This window comes from Talpa europaea (assembly GCF_964194135.1).
Source record: "Talpa europaea genome assembly, chromosome: 12".
Taxonomy (NCBI): Eukaryota; Metazoa; Chordata; class Mammalia; order Eulipotyphla; family Talpidae; genus Talpa; species Talpa europaea.
In genome coordinates, this window is record NC_140079.1 from 102820361 (window position 1) to 102838088 (window position 17728).

At 70.1% G+C, this 17728-nt stretch overlaps 3 protein-coding genes across 3 annotated transcripts; 2 read left to right on the forward strand and 1 right to left on the reverse strand.

Annotated features, from left to right (window-relative positions):
* Positions 1-484: 484 nt before the first annotated feature.
* On the forward strand, positions 485-7109 carry CCDC154 (coiled-coil domain containing 154; the record flags this gene model as incomplete). The annotated part of the gene is made up of 16 exons (XM_084250278.1): positions 485-531; positions 721-888; positions 960-1149; positions 1249-1289; positions 1515-1610; positions 1918-2041; positions 3146-3247; positions 3314-3442; positions 4068-4189; positions 4436-4562; positions 4635-4772; positions 5765-5884; positions 5939-6039; positions 6191-6308; positions 6585-6671; positions 7017-7109. The coding sequence occupies 16 exons, from the start codon at positions 485-487 to the stop codon at positions 7107-7109; spliced, it is 1803 nt and encodes a 600-aa protein (XP_084106404.1).
* Positions 7110-7511: 402 nt separating this feature from the next.
* Positions 7512-8261, reverse strand: PERCC1 (proline and glutamate rich with coiled coil 1; the record flags this gene model as incomplete). Its single annotated transcript, XM_084251348.1, has 1 exon — positions 7512-8261. One exon carries the CDS (start codon positions 8259-8261, stop codon positions 7512-7514), a length of 750 nt encoding a protein of 249 aa, XP_084107474.1.
* Positions 8262-13431: 5170 nt separating this feature from the next.
* UQCC4 (ubiquinol-cytochrome c reductase complex assembly factor 4) lies at positions 13432-13931 on the forward strand (the record flags this gene model as incomplete). The annotated part of the gene is made up of 2 exons (XM_084250279.1): positions 13432-13463; positions 13562-13931. The coding sequence occupies 2 exons, from the start codon at positions 13432-13434 to the stop codon at positions 13929-13931; spliced, it is 402 nt and encodes a 133-aa protein (XP_084106405.1).
* Between the last annotated feature and the right edge of the window lie 3797 nt (positions 13932-17728).

Sequence of the window (17728 nt, forward strand, 5' to 3'; positions counted from 1 at the left end):
CCTCCACTGGCCGCCCCGCCCTCTGTTGGCCAGGCCTGCATGGCCCTGACCCGCCCTCCGGCAGCCCCGCGCCACAACTCGCCCGTGGGCGCTGGTCCTCCCGGACACGGTGCGGGCCTGGCGGGAGCGGCCGGGCGCCCAGGTTCCAGCGGCAGTTGGGTGGTGAGGTCACGGGTTCTGGACGGGGCAGGAAGGTTCCAGGGGCGCCCCTGACCGCCTACCTGGGTGTCGTCACAGAGAGGTGACGTGAGGGCAGCCCCCACGGGACCCCCCCAGGCCAGAGCCTCCTGCCCGAGTCCCCTGCTCCTTCCAGCCGCCCCAGACCCCACCTGCCCGGTCTCCAGGACGACCGTCTTAGGATCCAGTTCGGCAGCTGTGGGGTGCGGGGCCCGAGGGCTTCTCACAGCGACAGGGTGCGGGTGACGGGGCGGGGCGGGTCTGCTCCTGGGGTGGGTCACCGGGCGCCGCCTGCTCACCCCAACCCATGGCCAGCCACGAGCTGCCTGAGCCCGTCCTGTGTCCCCAGCTGGGGTGACCTCCCGCGCCCACCGCCGGCTGTAGCCCCAGCCAGACCGAGGCGCGGCAGGCTGGGGCTGACCCTGAGCTCCTCACCGCCGGGGTCTTGTGGCCGCGGACCCAGAGGTGACCAGCTCCACTCTGTTGTGCCGAGCTGGCGGCCAGCAGCCCCTCTTCCGGGGCCTCGCCTCCGTCCCCACCCAGCATCGCCGCCCTGGAGGACCTGGGGATCCTTCTGCAGGAAGGGCCGGCCAGTCCCATGCCCCCGAGTCTAGAGGAGGTGTCCGGGAAGTATGGCTGTGGCCGCCCGGCGGCCGCCCCGTCCAGCCCCGAGCAGGACAGCCCAGAGCGCTGGCGGCAGCTGGAGCAGTGGTGAGCCCGGGGGGCGCAGGGCGGGGGCCCGAGGGCCCCGCGCGGTGGCCTGAGCGCCTGTCCCCCCCCAGGGTGGCGGACCTGCAGGCCGAGGTGGTGGCGCTGCGGGGGCACCAGGGCCGCTGTGAGCGCGTGCTCAGGGGCCTGCTGCGGGAGCTGCTGCAGGTGCGGGCCCGCCTGCAGGGCCAGGACGCTGAGCTGAGAGCGCTGCAGCAGGAGGCGCAGTGGGCAGCCCAGGGCCCTGAGAGGGAGGCGCCAGAGGTGAGCCTCGTGGCTGGTCCCTCCCAGGCTCCCCGGCGTCTGCGCTTGGCTAAGGGCCAGCGCGCGGCCAGCGGCCTCAGCTTAAGCCCCTCCTTGCAGCTCCCAAGCCCCCAGAACCAGATGCAGACCCTGGACAAAAGGTACCAAGCCCTGCAGCGGGTGGGTGGGAGGAGGGGCCGGGGAGGCAGGGACTGGGGCTGGCCCAGGGCATTGGCCCCACACTCCGCTGGGCTCCCCACATGCCCTCGGGCCCACCTCAGAAAGGGCCGTGGGGGCTGAGAAAGGTTGATGCAGGGGCCCCGCACTGTGCCCCCCGGCTGCCTGCCCGCCCCGGCTGCTGGGGTAGAGAGCTGTTTGCACGTCAGGCTGGTGGAGGTCAGGGAGGCCCTGACCCAGATCAGGAGGAAGCAGGCGCTCCAGGACTCCGAACGGAAGGCCGCCCAGCAGGAGGCCGCCCACAGGTGGGCGCCGTGGCCCCTCTGGGGGCAGGTTCTGGACCCAGCCAAGTGGTCCTGTGGGATCCCCAAGGAGACCGGGTGACCCCGGCCCTCTGTGGGAGGAGGCTGGCGCCCCAGCCCCTGCCTGACACACACAGCCCCCCCACATGTACAGCCGGGCAGGGAGGGCCGCGAAGTCTGCCTCTTGCCCCTCGGGCCCCCCAGCCAGCGCTGGACACCTCCTGCTCCCTGCCCTGGGTATCGGGGCTGTCCATGGCCCCCTGCCAGGCCCCCGGCTGGCTGGGTGTGTAACCTGGGCCCTCGCCCTCAGGCTGGCCAAGCTGATGGAGCAGCTGCAGCAGGAGGAGCAGGACCGGGCAGTGGCCTGTGGGGACCTGCAGAAGGGCCAGGAGGCAGCCAACCTGAGGGTGGACCATGAGGTGGCTAGGATGCAGGTACCAGGAGGGTGCTCCGCCCTGGGTGCATCCTGCTTCTGCCAGGGTGGCCCTGGGCCTGGGGTGCCACTTATTGAAGTGACCCAGCATTTTAGACAGTTTGGAACTAGTCCCCTCGGTGCCAGGAGCCACATTTCAGGGATTCAGGAGGCCCCGAATGTGGCCATGGTGGCTGGTTTCTTCATCAAGAAAGTCCCATGCTCAGTGCGGCCCTGCTCCAGCTGCCCCTCAGGGCCAGCGCCAGGCCAAGAACCAGAGCACCCTGGCCTGAAACCCCTCTCTGGCTCAGAGCTTCCCTTTGTGGGGTGCACACCCAGGGCCCTTGGGCCTGCCTGCTGGGGCCCTAGTTGGTGGGGGACGGGGTGGGTGCCTCCCTGGGTCAAGCCACCTCAGCTCTGCAAACAGGCCAGGGCCGCGCCTCTCCGGGAGAGGGTGCTGCCACTGCTGCCCGGAGCCACCGGCGTCCCCCTGCCCTTGGGGGTGTTGACGTCTTGGCTCCATTGACAGGCTGCCCGCCTTCTCCAAGCAGGAGCGGCTGAGGCCACGGCCTGGGCCCTGCTCGGGGGTTCCCACCCTTCCCTGAGGTGCTGGGGGCAGTGGTCAGTAAACAGCCGCTGCCAGTCTCCGTGATGGGTGACCCTGGGCCATGCTGCTGTCGCGGGGGTACAGCTGAGGCCCTCAGACTGGCCGCGGCCTGGAAGCCCGGCGGGGCAGTGCCCTGCCTTGTGGGTGTGGGCAGCTCCCCCAGCCCTGGACCCGGTGGCCAAGGACCAGGCGCCTGGAGTGGGGATGGGGTGTGGAGGGAGGTGGGCTGGGCCTCAGCTGGGGCCTCCTGCACCCACCACCCTCAGTGCACAGCGGAAGGGCCAGGGAGGGAGGAGATTGCCCCGCCCGGCGGAGGACAAAGGCAAAGGGGGTGTGGGTGCGTGTGGGGTGCACCTGAGGGTCGTGTGTGGTGTGTGCACATGGACAGTGGCCCCCACCGGCCTGGCCTCGGAGTCCCGAGGGCTCTTGGCCAGGCCAGCCCGGGCTGCAGCTGGTGGGGCAGCAGCGGAGGGGCGCGGGCCCAGGGCGGCGGCCGGCGCCCACCTGTGCTTCCCCCAGGCCCGGGTCACCAGGCTGGGCGAGGAGATGAGCCTCCGCTTCCTCAGGAGGGAGGCCAAGCTGTGCGGCTTCCTGCAGAAGAGCTTCCTGGCCCTGGAGAAGGTGGGCGCCTGCGGGCGGGCGGGCAGGGGGCGCGCCCCGCGCGGGCTCACGGCCGGTCTCCCGCAGAGGATGAAGGCCGCGGAGGGCTCGCGGCTGCGGGCGGAGAGCAGCCTGCGGGCGGAGCTGGACGGCCGCTGGCAGGAGCTGCGGGAGCTGGACGGGGAGCGCGCGCGGGCCCTGCGGGCGCAGTGCGAGGCGAGCCCGGGGCCGAGCGCGGCGCGCGCCGGGGGCGGCGGGGGCGGGGCCGGAGGGGCGGGGCCTCCGGGGGCGGGGCCGCGCGGCACGGGAGGGGCGGGGCGAGCAGGGCGCTGCGTGGGCGGGGCCGCGCGCAGGAGTCGCGCAGGGCCGTGAGGGCGGGGCCGCGCAGCAGGCGTGGGGGCGGGGCCGTGGGGGCGGGGCCGCGGCAGTGGGGGCAGGGCCGTGGGGCGGGGCCGGGCGAGGGGGCGGGGCCGCGGGGCGGGGTCGCGCAGGAGGCGTGGGGGCGGGGCCGCTCAGGAGGCGTGAGGGCGGGGCCTCGGGGCGGGGCCGCGGGGCGGGGTCGCGCAGGGCCACGGGGCGGGGCCGTGGGGGCGGGGCCGCGCAGGGCCGCGGGGGCGGGGCCGCGGGGCGGGGTCGCGCAGGGCCGCGGGGGCGGGGCCGCGGGGCGGGGCCGCGCAGGGCCTCGGGGGCGGGGCCTCGGGGCGGGGCCGCGCAGGGCCGCGGGGGCGGGGCCGCGGGGCGGGGCCGCGCAGGGCCGCGGGGGCGGGGCCGCGGGGCGGGGCCGCGCGGGGCCGCGGGGCGGGGCCGCGGGGACAGGCCTCCGCCCTCCGCGCTGCAGCAGGAAGAGCGCCGCCTGGCGGAGCAGTGCCGGGGCCTGGACGAGGCTGTGATCCAGCTGACCACCTTCGTGAGGCAGAACCAGCTGTCCCTGAACCAAGCCCTGGTGGCCCAGCAGGAGGCCTGGTGGGTGTCAGGAGGGCCCGTCTCCCGCCCAGCATCCGAGCCACACGCTCAGCTCGGGGGTGACCTGGGGCAGCGTGGCCGCCCACAGGCTGGGCAGCAGCAAACACGGTCCGTGTTAATAAGCCATCCTCGCTCCCCCGGGCCTTCTGGAAGGTTCTGGAGCCAGCTGCCAGGCTCACGGCCCAGCCCCAAAGGGCGGGCAGCCTAGACTGAGTAACAGTCTCTCCCGGTGGCACCAACTCCTAGGGACGCCAAAGGGCACTTGGAGGAGAGCCAGGCGGAGGAGCTGACCGCCTACCTGCGGGAGAACCTGGAGGCTGCGCAGCTGGCAGGCGAGCAGGCCCAGCGGGAGACGCACCATGCGCTGGAGCTGGTGAGCGCCCAGGGGTGCGTGGTCCCACAGGCCCGCCCACACCGCGCCCTCGCTCAGTCGGGTCTCCCGCAGCTGCGAGAGAAGAGCCAGGCCCTGGAGGCGTCAGTGGCCAAGCTGGGCGGGCAGGTGAAGGAGCTGAGCGACCACTTTCTGGCGCTGAGCTGGAGGCTGGACCTGCAGGAGCAGACACTGAGCCTGAGGCTGGACGAGGTGACCAGAGGGACGCCCTGGAGGGGTCACGCCTGGGCAGATGGTCCCGGCGTCCTGCCGAGCCGCCCGCCATCTTCCCTGAGGGGGAGCCGCCCTGGGCTGGTGCACCCTGGGGCGGCCTTGCTGGCGCTCAGGGCCTCTGCAGTGGGGTGGCTGAGGCCCGCACATTCCCCTCCTTCCACGCCGCACCCGCCCTGTCCTGGCTTTGCGGTACCTCACCTTGCTAGGTGCCTGCCGTGGCCGTCCAGCGGCCGACCCTGCCCCTTTGACACCCCCAGGGCCGTGGCTCAGTGCAGCACCCTCTTTCCCCTGTGTGGCCAAGGGGCTCATGCAGCCTCGGCCCCCGCCACCGCGCCCCCCTGCCCTCTCCACCCCACCCCACCCCGGCCCTGGCCCCTTCTCCCGCCCCACCCCTCCCCGGCCACCCCAGCCCTGCCGCTGCTAGCTGCACTGGGCCGTGTGGCCTCCACACTGTCCAAGGCTATGCACCAGCGGCACCTGCGGGGAGCGCGTCCTGCCGCCAAGCAGGCCCGTCGCCCGTCCCCCCTGCTCCCCCCAGGCAGGGCCCAGCGCTGCTGTGGTTTGTGGGTGCCGTGGCTGGTGCTCCCGCACAAGTGTTACAGCTGCCAACCCCTCCCTTCCCCATGGGAGGAGCACCCCGTCGGGCGGCCTGGTGGGAGGGGCGGGGCTCTGGTCTCTGCCCTGCCTTTGGGGGGGCTCCCTGCAGGTAGGCCAGCTGTCCGTCCCGTGACCCACCAACCCTGTGGCAGCTGGGGATGCGAGGGGGGCTCAGCCTCTTCCCAGGATGGGGCTCTGCTCAGCCTGCTGCCCCGGGGCCCACCCCGTGTGCAGCCTGGGCTCAGAGGTGGATGCGGAGCCCCTCCGGAGCTCCCCCACCTGGGCACCACCACCAAGGGTCAGTCGTGCTCCGGGGGCCCTGCGCCCATCTGCCCGCCCTCCCGGGCCCGGCCTTCACTGGTGCCGCCCCCCAGGCCAAGAGTGAGTGGGAAGGAGCCGGGCAGACGTGGCTGCAGAGCCTGGCCCTGTGCCGGCAGGAGGCGGAGGCGCGCGCCCGCGAGCTGCGGGACAGAGTGGACAGCCTGCCCCGGCAGGTGGGTGCGGCTGTTGGCGCCCTCCCTGTCCGCCCCACGCCCCTGACCCCTCAGCTTCCCGCCCGCGCTGCCTTCCAGATGGAGGCCCTCGCAGACAAGTGTGCTCTCCACAAGAGCAGCGCAGACCTCCAGGTCTCAGCCGAGGGCAAGGCCAGGTGAGCCACGGGAGCCCGTCCCCCCAGGCGGCTTCTCAGGGGGCTTGTCCCCAAGGAGCCGGGAGCCAGGCCCCCCAGCTCCCCACCCTCCCAAGGGGCCCTCCTGCTGCCTGCTGTGCCTGGAGGCAGGGCTGAGCCCTCTGTGCCGCAGGCAGCTGGAGGTCGGGGCCGTGCGGCAGGAGCTGGCAGCCCTGCTGTCGTCCGTGCAGCTGCTCAGGGAGGACCAGCCCGGGCGGAAGATCGCCGAGATCCAGGGCAAGCTGGCCACGGTAGCCGAGGCCTCGCCTGGGCACGCGCGGCTGGGGGCTGTGTCCTGGGCACGGGCAGCTGGGGACGGAGGCGGCTGAGACCAGGCCACCCTGGGAGGGTGGTGCAGCCACATAACCGTCTCTGCCTCTGGGGGCACCAAAGGGACGCCCGTCTGAACCCCCAAACACCGGGGACATCAGCAGTCCCAGGGAGCCCCCACGAACACTGGCCGGTCCCCTCCCCGGGGCCCGCAGGCCAGGGCCAGCCCTGCTCACACCGAGGAGGGACTCGTGTAGTTTCAGAACCAAATAATGAAACTGGAGAACAGCTTGCAGGACCAGCAGGCCATCCGCAGCCTCAAGTTTAATACGGAGAGCAAGCTGGTGAGGCGCCCGCCCGCCCGCCCCCGGGAGCCTCGCGGGCCGCGCGGCCGTGTCTCCCGGCAGATAAGGCCGGGTCGTCCCTCGGGAGACAACCCCCGCCCCGCCCCGCCCCTGTGACGCGCGTCCCCGCGGCCCCCTCACCCCCGCCGGCCGGGCCTTCTGTCCACAGCGCCCGGAGGAGAGGGCCGCCCTGCGGGAGCGCGCCCCGGGCTGGCGCGGCGAGGAGCCCCGGGCCCCCGCGGCCCCGGGGAGGCGGCTCTTCCCAGCCCAGGGCGGGTGGCCGTGGCCGGCGGGCGTGGGCCGCGCAGAGGCGGGGCCGGCCCGAGTGCGTGTCCGTGTTCGCAGGTGGCTGTGGCAGAAGGGGCGGCCCCCGAGGCTGGGCGCCAGGCGGAGGCCCAGAGCCGCCCCGGAGAAGCGCCGCCTCGGCCGGCAGCCTGAGCGGGTCCCCGCCTTGCCCCCTCCCAGAAATAAACCACCAGCCCCTGGACCTGCCCTCGCCCAGGTTCCTGCGGGGTCCGGCCCTGGCTCCGAGTCCGCTTTCCCTGCCCCCCGGGCCAGGCAGGCGCTCCCTCCGCCAGCTGACTTGGCTGCGGTGGGCCTCGCTGCCCCCCTGCCCCCCACCTGCCGCAGGGGCCGCCCGGGCCGGTGTGGGGGGTCAGGGCGGGACCACAGCGTGTGGCCCTGAGCCCCGAGCGTGGGTCAGGGCGGCTGGGTCAGAGTCGGGACCGGGGCCCCTGGGGCAGCCGCTCTGGCCCCAGGATGGCCCGGCTGGGCCGGCGCCCTGGAGCGGGTGTGTCCCCCGCCGGCCCGCGGCCCACCTCTGCTGACGCGCACCCACCCCTAGGCCTCGGCCCGCGGCACCCCCTCCAGGCCTGGGGCGCCGCCCAGCGGCAGCTCGGGGCCGGCCTCCGAGGACCAGCTGGCCAGCAGGTCGCTGAAGTCGGGCGTGCCGGGGCGCAGCAGGCCCAGGGCGCTGGGCGCGGGCTCCTTCCAGAAGGAGGGCGGCAGCCTCCGCTGCGCCATGGGTCTCACGTGGCCGTACTTGCGCTGCAGCCGCAGCTGGCGGCCCGCGGCCCGGGGCCCCGCGCACCGCCGCAGCCCGTAGTCGAAGAGCTCAGCCAGCGGCCCCAGGGCCTGCGCCCCGGCGCCCCCGGAGGAGCAGAGGCCCGGCTCGGCCACCTCGGCGTCCTCCCGGCGCCCCCCAGGGGCCGGGCGTGCCGGGTCCAAGCAGCAGCGCTCCGGCCCCGAGCTGCCGGCCAGGCGGCCGCCGGTGTGGCCGTCGCGGGCGTCCGGGTCTCGCCCCCCGTCCTGGCCGCCGAAGTAGCGCTGGATGTCGCCGCTGATGAGCTGGGAGAAGCGCAGCAGCTGCAGGGGCGTCTCCGGGCTGCTTCGGCCCCGGGCAGCCCGGCCTGAGCCCCCGGGCGCGGGGTCCCGGCTGCCCGGCCCCTCGGCTCCCGGCTCCTCCTCCCCGTCCTCGTCTTCCTCCTCCTCCGACGTGTCCGGGGGCTCCAGGTCTGCGGGCAGGAAGGGCGCGCGGGGTGGCAGGGGCAGTCGGAAGTCCCAGAGAGTCCGGACTGCCCCGGCGGCCATCTCGGCGGGGCCTCGGGGGCAGCGGCCGCTGGCTGGGGACGGGACGGAGAGGAGCGGGCGGGCGGTCAGGGCTGCCCCCGCCCCAGCCCAGCCCGCCCGGGCCCCTGGGCGCTCAGAGCGGGGGCGGCCCTGGCCGTCTCCTCACCCAGGCCGCGAGGGCGAGAGCTGCCCCCGGGGCGCCGGGGGCGGGGGCGGGGACGCGACTGGAGCAGGAAGCGCCCACCGGCCCGCGCCGGCACAGAGGCCGCAGGTGAGCCCCGAGCGTGGCGGGAGGAGAAGGGAGCGGGGCAGGGGCCGGACGAGCTTGTCAGAAAACCCTCCGGGCGGCCCCTGGGCGGGGCAGGGGCTGCAGGGGACGGGGCCGGGGCTGCCTGGGGAACCGGGGTGCCCTGGGGCCCGGACACGCCCCCTCCCGCTCCATCTGATGCCGCCTCGCCAGCTGCCTGCCGGCCCGCGGGGACCCCTCCGGCGTGGGCGCCCTCCGGAGCGGGGAGGCCCGGCCCCTGCGGCCCGGCCCACCGCCCCCTGCCTACCTGGCGGGTCCGCAGCGCCGGCCGGGCCGCCCACCTCCACCTGCGCGCAGACGTTTATAGCGGCTCCGCCGCCGGCCGCGCTGGCAAATATTTGGCGACTGCATTGTCGCCGCAGGCTGGACAAACAGACCCGTTTGCTTTGGCGCCCGGCAACCAGGGCCGCGGGGGAGCCCCGGCCTGCCCGGGGACCGTGGAGTGTTTGCGCCCGCCCAGCTGGCCCGCACCCAGGCGGGACCCTTATCTCTGCCGCGGATTGGGGCCCGGCCCGGCCTGCCGAACAGGCGGAAAATTAAATTTCATGCTATTTTGACTTCTGGAGTAGAGTTCTCGAGAGGCCTGGCCGCCGCCCTCTGGGACCGGCGGGGCTCCCTGCTGTGCGCCCCATCCCGCCCGCGCAGGCGGCTGGACGGAAGACCACGGTGTCCTGCCCCCTCCCCCCCGGCCCAGCGCTCCCCTCTAACCTGGCCTGGCTGAGGGGCCTCCTCCCTTGGGTGTCCCTACTCACGGCTCGCGGGCAGCCCTGTCCCCTTACAGGGGGTGGCAGCGCTGCCCTGTCTGACCGCACCTTCCCCCCGTGGCTAGGGCCACATCAAGGCCCCATTCTGAGGCTCAGGAGCAGGGGTTTGGGGGACACTTCAGCCCAGTGAGGCCTGAGTGATGGCGGCCCCCGCACCAGGCGTGAGCACTGCTTGCGCTTTGCTCCGGGCGGTCCCCACCCCCGCTGGGAGGACCATGGCCCTTCCCCAAGGCCCCAAGCTCCCGGAGCCGGCCCGAGGGCAGGGCAGGGCCACGCTCACCACCCCCCGCCCCAGCCCCAGCCACTGCACTCACCATCCCAGCCCCGGCCCTGGCCCTTCTGGGGGCCGGCGCCTCCCCCAGGCAGGTGCGCGCGGGCGCAGGCCTGCTGAGGGCAGCTGGCCACTTCCCGGACGGCCTGGCTCCCAGGACTGCCGCCTGACGTCAGGGTCCCCGGCTTGGGGAGTCAAGGGAAACAAAAGGTTGAACCCGAGGCCCCGAGCCAGGGCCGCCCCGTGGGGCCTGCAGAGCTGTGCTGCCTCATGGCCTGGCCGGCGGGGCCTAGTCCTCCCGAGTCACGGGCCCAGAAGCCAGGGCTTCTATGGTCCTGCCTCCGACACGGTCCTCCACGCCGACCCTCCCTCCCATGCGGGGGAAGCCTGCTGGGGGCAGCCCCAAGGTCGCAGCCCCAGCCCCGGCACCCCCCACCCGCCCCGGCCGCAGCCCGAGGTCTGGGGGCAGCAGGTGGGGGACCCTGGCCCTGACCCCTGCGACCCCCAGCCGGGGCTCTGCGGGCCAAGAAAGTTGTGCCCTGAGGCGCCCACCTGCCCAGGAAGGTCTGCGGTCACCCCCTTCCACTGGCCTCAAGGGGCCCCACGAGCTGTGAAGAGCGCCTCAGGACGCTCGGCCTGGCCCCCGTCCCCGCCAGTGCCTGGCCAAGCTCCAACTGGGCGGCTCAGACGCGGCTGGTGCCACCGGCCCCCCGACTGACCCTGCCTGGCTGGCCTAAGCGGACATTTTCTCACTGTTCAAGAGAGATGGCCCGGGAGGCGGGTGGGGCTGAACCTCAGCTCTTGTCACCCGGAGCTGGGCGGGGGCGGGACGGCAGCTGAGTCGTCCTGCGTCCAGGGTGCCGGCCGAGCCGCGGGCTGTGCCCACCAGGCCTCCGAATGGGGCTGGCGACATCTGTCCCGGCACCTGCCCGGCAGCCCCCCGAGTCAGGCAGCGTTGGACGCCCAGGCTGGCCCTCCCGTCCAGCCCCTGCCGCCAGGCCTCTGTCGCCCCCTCCCCCCCCCCCCCGGCCCCAGGTGCCCGTGTCACCTCGGGGAGGAGAATCAATGGTGCCAATATGTCAGCTCCTCGGTGGGTCCAGGGAGGGGCCCGCCTTGGGCATCACCACTGCCGCCTCCGGCCACTAGTGGGGCTTGGCCAGGCTGCGGCGGGCGCGGCGCTTCCAGACCATGGAGCTGGTACGTGCCCTGGGGGTGCAGAGGGGGCCGCGGGCGAGAGGGGGCTGGCGGGAAGGGCCAGTGGCTGCCCGGAGACACAGGCGTGCAGGCTCCCGCGGGGCCCGCAGAGGCCATCGCCTGGCCTGGCAGCCTCTAGCCCCACCCCGGCCACACCTGTCGCTGACCTGGGTGAGCTCGGCTCCTGGGCGGGGGCAGAGACCAGGGCGGGGTCTCAGGAGGGGCTTGGGTAGGGCGGAGGGCCCTGCTCTGCCCGCACCTCTCACCCCTCGCTGCCTCTGGGGCGCCTGCGTCCTCAGCGACCGGGGCTCCTGGCTGCGCCCTCTGGCCTCTGCTCCTGTTCACGCACGCCGCCATGTGTCTCGCGGCCCCCAGGGGCCCCCTCGGGTCAGGCCCCTCACTCGGCAGGTGCTCAGCTGGACGTGGTGGCCTCAGAGGCCCCCCTCCGGGGAAGCTGTTGCTGGGGTTCTGGTCGTGAGCGGCGGCGGGCAGGCCTCTCAGCATGTCTGACTGGGAGGTGGCGGTCTGGGAGCCGGGGCGGGGGGTGCTGTCTGTGGCCGGTCTGTCCAGACACGGTGGCACAGGGACCCAGTTCTGTCTTTTTATTTTATTTGTTTGTTTGTTTTGTTTATACAAGCACTGGGTACAGTCAGGAGCGCGGGAGGGTGAGAGAATTCACCAGAGCCAGAGCGGGGAGCAGAGCAGGCAGAAGGACCGAAGGACACTGCTGAGGGGAGCAGCGGGCGGCAGGAGAGGTCTGCGCGCCATGCGGGACCCTCCTCCGGTGGCCGGGGAGCAGCCGGGGATCGAACTGGCCCCGCAGAGGCCGCGGGCAGCTTCCCAACCCAGCGCTCAACCGCTGCGCCACCGGGGAGGCCCCCCAGTTCTGTCTTGAGGCCTTGCAGTCAGGGACAGTCCTGCGGGCAGTGGCTGGGACTCATGACTTCCCATGGGCTGTTTCGGGCTGACGCAGGATGGGCCCAGGGCGGTTAGGGTGAGCTCTGTGCCCCATTATCAGCCACACAGCCCCCCTGGGGTCCTGGCAGGTGCCAAAGGCTTCCCCGGCAAGATGCAGTCCAGGCCTCTCTGGAGCCCAAGGACGTGAGTGCCCCTTTCACAGCCGAGGAGAAGAGGACTCAGGGGTTAAGCCACGGTGCCCGCTGTGCTCTTTCTGCCACTGACCCAAGGCCCCTCTGAGGCTGCCCGGCCTAGGGGGAAGCCGAGACCCCACCCCTGGCCCAGCTGTGCCCCGACTGCTGTCCAGGCTCAGCTTGTGCCCGATGTCCCAATGCATGCCAGCCAGGCAGCTGGGTGAGCAGCTACACCCTGACCGTGGGGCCTTTGAGCCCACCTCCTCCAGGAAGCCCTCCAGGCCACACACGCAGATGATCCTGGCCCAGCCTCCCACATTCCCAGCCCTCTCCCCCCACCCCACAGCCTGCTCCGCACTTCTCTCTGGACAGTCAGCTGCGCCATGGTTTTGGGGTGGAACAGGTGGGGCGCGCCCATGAGGAGGGCCAGGGTACACAGGTGCCTTTGTTGACACAGCGGCTCTGAACAGAGCCCTGGCTGGGAGCGGGGCCTCCACTAGGCCTCTGGGGCTGGGCTTCCCGGGGCGGGAGACTCCCAGATGTCACCGAGTTGGGAGCACCTCCAGCCTTTTGCGGCCCAGGGGGAGGGTCTCAAGAGTTCCTGGGGCAGGGAGCGACTCCCTGAGTCTGGTGGGTGTCCTTGCAGGACAGATGCGTGAGGAGGGTGCTCCAGGGCCAGGCCTGAGTTGGGCGCAGCAGGGGACAGCTCAGCAGTGGCCTGGAGACCGGCTCTGCTCCCGGGCCTGGTGCCGGGCGCACGTGTCTGTGGGCTGCCCCTAAGTGCTCTCCGGACCCGGCTGCAGGGCGGACCAGGGCCAGCGGGCCTCAAGGCCATTAGGCTCCAGGAGCTCTCGCAGGCCGCCAAGCGGGGGCGGCGCAGCCGCGAGCTCTGCCCAGCCGGCCCTGCCGAGCCCGAGGACCCCGACGCCCCGGCGGAAGGCGCGAGCCGCGCGGTTCCCGGCCGGGGCAGGGGCGTCGGGGTGGGGTCAGGACAGGCGCGGGGAGGCCCCGGCCCCGCGCGCGGAGCAAGCGGAGCACCGGCCGCTGCTGCCCGAAGGGGACGCCCGCGGGGCCGGGAGGGCCCGAGGCCGACAGTCCGTGCGCGGAGCCGCCCCGGGCGTCGCCGGGCCGGGAGGAGGCGCCCGGGACGCCGCGCCTGCGCCCACACCTGCAGCTGCACCTGCGCGGCGAGCGGGCGCGGCGGGCAGGGCCGAGACGACCCCGCGGGCGGTGAGATCCCGGGGGAAGACGCGGCGCCCGGCACGCGGGCCTTTCCTCCCGCCGCAGCCCGGCCCCGCCCGGGCCCCGCCCCGCCCCGCCCCGCCCCCGCCCCGCCCGGCTCCACCGCGGGCCCCTGGAGAACTACACTTCCCGGCGTGCCCCCGGCCCCCCGCCAGGCCTGCGACGGAAGAGGCCGCTGGGAATACGTCATTTCCGATGCGCGACTGAGTCCGCGTTCTGCAGTCGTGCGGGGAGGCCGGGAAAGCGCCCGGTTTCCGGGTTTGCGCGACGGAAGTGACGCCAGCGCGGAGCGCCGCGGCGCGGAAGGCGGAGCGGAGTGAAGATGAATCGGGTGTTGTGCGCGCCCGCGGCCGGGTAAGCGCCGCGCGTCCCACGCGGGCGGCGGGCGGCGGGCGGCGGGCGGCGGGCGGCGGGCGGCGGGCGGCGGGCGCTCACTGCGCTCTCTCTTCCAGGGCCGTCCGGGCGCAGAGGCTCGCGCGCTGGGCCTCTCGAAGCCTGCACTCGCCGCCCGGGGGCCAGGCTCGGGCGCAGCCGGCGGCCGAGGGCGAGGACGACCCTGACCGCCCCATTCAGTTTTCTTCCAGCAGAGCCCACCCAACCCGCTGGACGGTGGGGCACTCCCTCGGCAGGGAGCAGCAGCGGCCCTGGTGGAAGGTGCTGCCCTTCAGCCTGGCCCTCATGGCTCTGGTCGGCTGGTGCTTCCTTAGGCAGGAGACCAGCGCGGACCAGTGGTTGAAGCGGGTGTTGGAAGAAGAGGAGCCGGAGGCCGGTGGCCGACCCGAGGCGCCTGGAGCCCCGGCTGCCCGTGGGGCACGAGCGTAATGGCCGCCCGGGCTGGAGCAGGGACGAGGCAGCCGCCGGCCGCCGCCCAGCGGGCGCGCAGAGCCCGAGCGGTCCGAGGAGGCTGCGGCTGCGGTCGCGCCTGGGATCTCGGCGCAGCGTCCTCGTGTCTCCGGGGCCGTCCTGGTGACACCTGCCCCGCGCGATCCAGCGTGCGGGCCGCCTGCCTTCTGAGCCAGCCGCTGGCAGAGGAGCTGAACTTTATTTTATAATGTGCCATGGCGTGTATAAATTAATACTAGCTGTACAAACTAGCAAGCTGAATATAAATTTTGACTTGGCAATGTGTAATTAAGATGATTCCCTTTTATAGCTTAACTTTTAAAAAGGAGTTTTGACCTTTTTTCAGCTTCCATGTTTTTTTTTTTTTCCAGAATAAGAACTGAGGAAAGAAACCTAAATGTGAGTTGCAGAATATCTTACCAAACTACCAGAAACGATGAAATTTGCTCTGTGCAAAGTTGTTTTCAGCGAGGCAAACTTTTGAGTCGAGTGAAACATATGTCTTTTGATATATTAAAGTACAATATTATGAAGTACCAATTATGACTCTTACTTCCTCAGCTTCTAGTGCAGGGTTTTGTATGTCTGATGCAGACATCAACTGGAGGCTTCTCGCTGGGTTTTTGAACTCGGGCTGTTTGGCTTGGACCAGCTTCTGCTGTTGAGGTGTGCGCAGTGTCTGCACATCCTAGTAAAGCATACTTGGCAGGCATATGCATGCGTTCGATGCGAGTATGTTCATTTCTTTTAAAAAGGATTTTATTTATTTATACAAGGACCAGGGTACAGGCCAGAGGCACGGGAGGGTGAGAGGATTCACCAGAGACAGAGGGGGGAGCAGAACAGGCAGACGGACCGAAAGCACTGCTGAGGGGAGCAGTGTTCCATGTCGGATTCTCCCCGGCCAGCAGGGAATCGAACCTGTGCTGCAGAGGCTGTGGACAGCTTCACAGCGCTGTGTCCAACCCGCTGCGCCACCGGGGAGGCCCAATGAGTGTGTTCACTTTTTAAAGTTGGAGAGAATGCGTTGGGAGAGATTGATCTAATCATAGCTCAGGCCACACGTCCCAGCAGGAGCAACCAGCGAAGACATCTTTCTCTCACCTGGTGTGGTTGTGACCTCTTAGGTGAATTATTTTGTTTGAGCAAACATCATTGGATCTGAGTCTTGTATTCTCACTAACCTTTGTAAGGGGGAAAATGACGAACTAACAATGTTTTATTTTTTGTTTATTTTTTGTTTATTTTTTTCTTTTTATAGAGGCATGTTTTATTTATTTATTTGTTTGTTTGTTCGTTTGTTTTGTTTATACATGCACTGGGTACAGTCAGAAGCGCGGGAGGGCGAGAGAATTCACCAGAGCCAGAGCGGGGAGCAGAGCAGGCAGAAGGACCGAAGGACACTGCTGAGGGGAGCAGCGGGCGGCAGGAGAGGTCTGCGCGCCATGCGGGACCCTCCTCCGGTGGCCGGGGAGCAGCCGGGAGTCGAACCGGTGCTGCAGAGGCTGCGGGCAGCTTCGCAACCCAGCGCTCAACCGCTGCGCCACCGGGGAGGCCCTATTTTTTGTTTATTTTTAAAAAAGATTATGCATACAAGAGCTGGGGTGCAGGCCAGAGATGCAGGGGGTGAGAGGATTGACCAGCGACAGAGTGGGGAACAGAACAGGTGGATTGACTGGAACACACTGCTGAGGGGAGCAGCAGGTGAGACAGGAGAGGTCTGCCGCGCCATGTGTGTTGCTCCCTGGCCAGCCGGCTATCGAACTCGTGCAGAGGCTGCGGATTGCTTCATAGTGCGGTGCTTAATCCCTTGCACCACCAGGGAGGCCCGAAAATGTTTTAATTAAAAGTAACGTGACAAAGCAGCATGGTTTATCTGGAAAAGTGACACACTGAAATGAGCAAAAGCAACAGGCAGAAACTGTCATCCCTCCACCTAGAGTAACCACTGTGCATGGTGCATGCTGATCTTTCTGGCATTGGGGCAAGCAAGCAGGGGTATATGAGCAGCGTTTCTGATGGAGCCTCATAGCGCGTGCCGCTGGACGCTGCCACCTGGAACTTGGTTCTGAGGGCTCCTCTGGTGGGCGGCTGTTGGGGAGCCGTCCCTCGAGGCCCCAGCACAGGCAGGCAGGCAACTGTTGCCACACCCTCTCGTTTAACTGGTGTGTGTGAGGACTGCCACTGGGCTGTGGCTTCGGGCTCTGTCCCCAGTTGGCACACTGACACGTGCACCTAGAGCCAGGCCTCTAGAGCTGGAGGGCACAGTGATGTGTGAGGCGGGAGTCTTGGGGCACAAGGAAGTTTTTTTTTTTTTTTAATTTATTTATACAAGAACTGGGGTACAGGTCAGCGGCGCGGGAGGGTGAGAAGAGTCACCAGAGACAGAGCGGGGAACAGAACAGACTGACTGAAGTACACTGCTGAGGGGAGTAGTGGGTGAGACAGGAGAGGTCTGCCCCACCATGTGGGTATCTCGCCGGCCGGCCGGGATCGAACCCACACTGCAGAAGCTGCAGACAGCCTCACAGCACGGCACTCAACCCATTGCGCCACCAGGGGAGGCCTTATTTTTTTTTGAAAGGTTTATTTATACAAGAATCAGGGTACAGGCCAGATGCGTGGGGGGGGGGGGTGAGAGGATCCACCAGAGACCCAGATCAGGAAACAGAACAGGCAGACTGACGAAATCTACTGCTGAGGGGAGCAGCGGGGAGACAGGAGAGGACTGCCGTGCCATGTGGGGGTCTCCCTGGCTGGGGGGGAATTGTACCTGCGCTGCAGAGGCTGCGGACAGCTTCATAGCGTGCGCTCAACCCGCTGTGCCACGGATATTTTTTTAAACAAGTTGGAGGGAACGGAGGTTAGCACGGTGGCCTCGGCCGCACAGCCGCTGGCTGGTCTGGGGAGGTTCTGGCCATGCTGTGCATTGCCCCCAACAACAGAGACCCTGGCGAGGGCACAGTGTCCTGGTGGCACTCTGTCCAAACGTCTGCACACGAGCGGGGACACACGGTCCTTGCGGCCCGCCCAGTGCCCTGATCGCTTCCGAAGCTCTCCGGTGAGGAGCAGCCGAAGCTTCTTGTCAGCAAAGGTCCCTAAATTACATTGAGCCCCAAGTGCCCCTTTGTGAACTGCAGGAGGCCATGTCTGCATGTCATCGAGCTACCTCAGACCCTGGCCCACGCTGGAGCGGGTCTCCCTGAGCCAGGCCCCTGGCTCAGCTGCTTCCAAGATGGCCTTGGGTCCCGCTAGACCTGGGGCTCGGCCCCGCCCCTCGGCGGCCTTCCACCGGCCACTCTTCCAAGAATTCCCAGGCCCTGCCTTGTTCTCCTGCTTGACTTTCTTCAAAAATACCAAGCGCTGGGGTTTTTGCTGCCTCGCGTCCAGGTGCCAGAGGTAGCCAGGTGGCGAGACGTGGTCACCCCTCCAACCGGCAGGCGGTCACTTGCAGCTACGCTGTGACACTGTCCGAGACATACCCCACTGCCCCGTCCCCCCCTTTAAAAAATACCCAACGAGCGCGGAGTTGGAAGGAGGCCGCCCATTCCCCCGTGGGCAAAGCTCTGTCCTGGGGCTGCTCCCTCCGCTGGGCCCCGCATTGCCGCGAGCCCTCGGGGGCCTGGCCGGCGGTGGCCCGAGAGCCCATCCCCCCACGCCCCCACCCCCCCCCCACCCCCCGCCGTGGCAGTGGCGGTCCTCGGGTCGCGCTCACCCTGCCCAGGAGGCGGGGGCGGGGCGCGGGGGGGGCGGGAGTCGGGGCGCGGGGGGCTCGC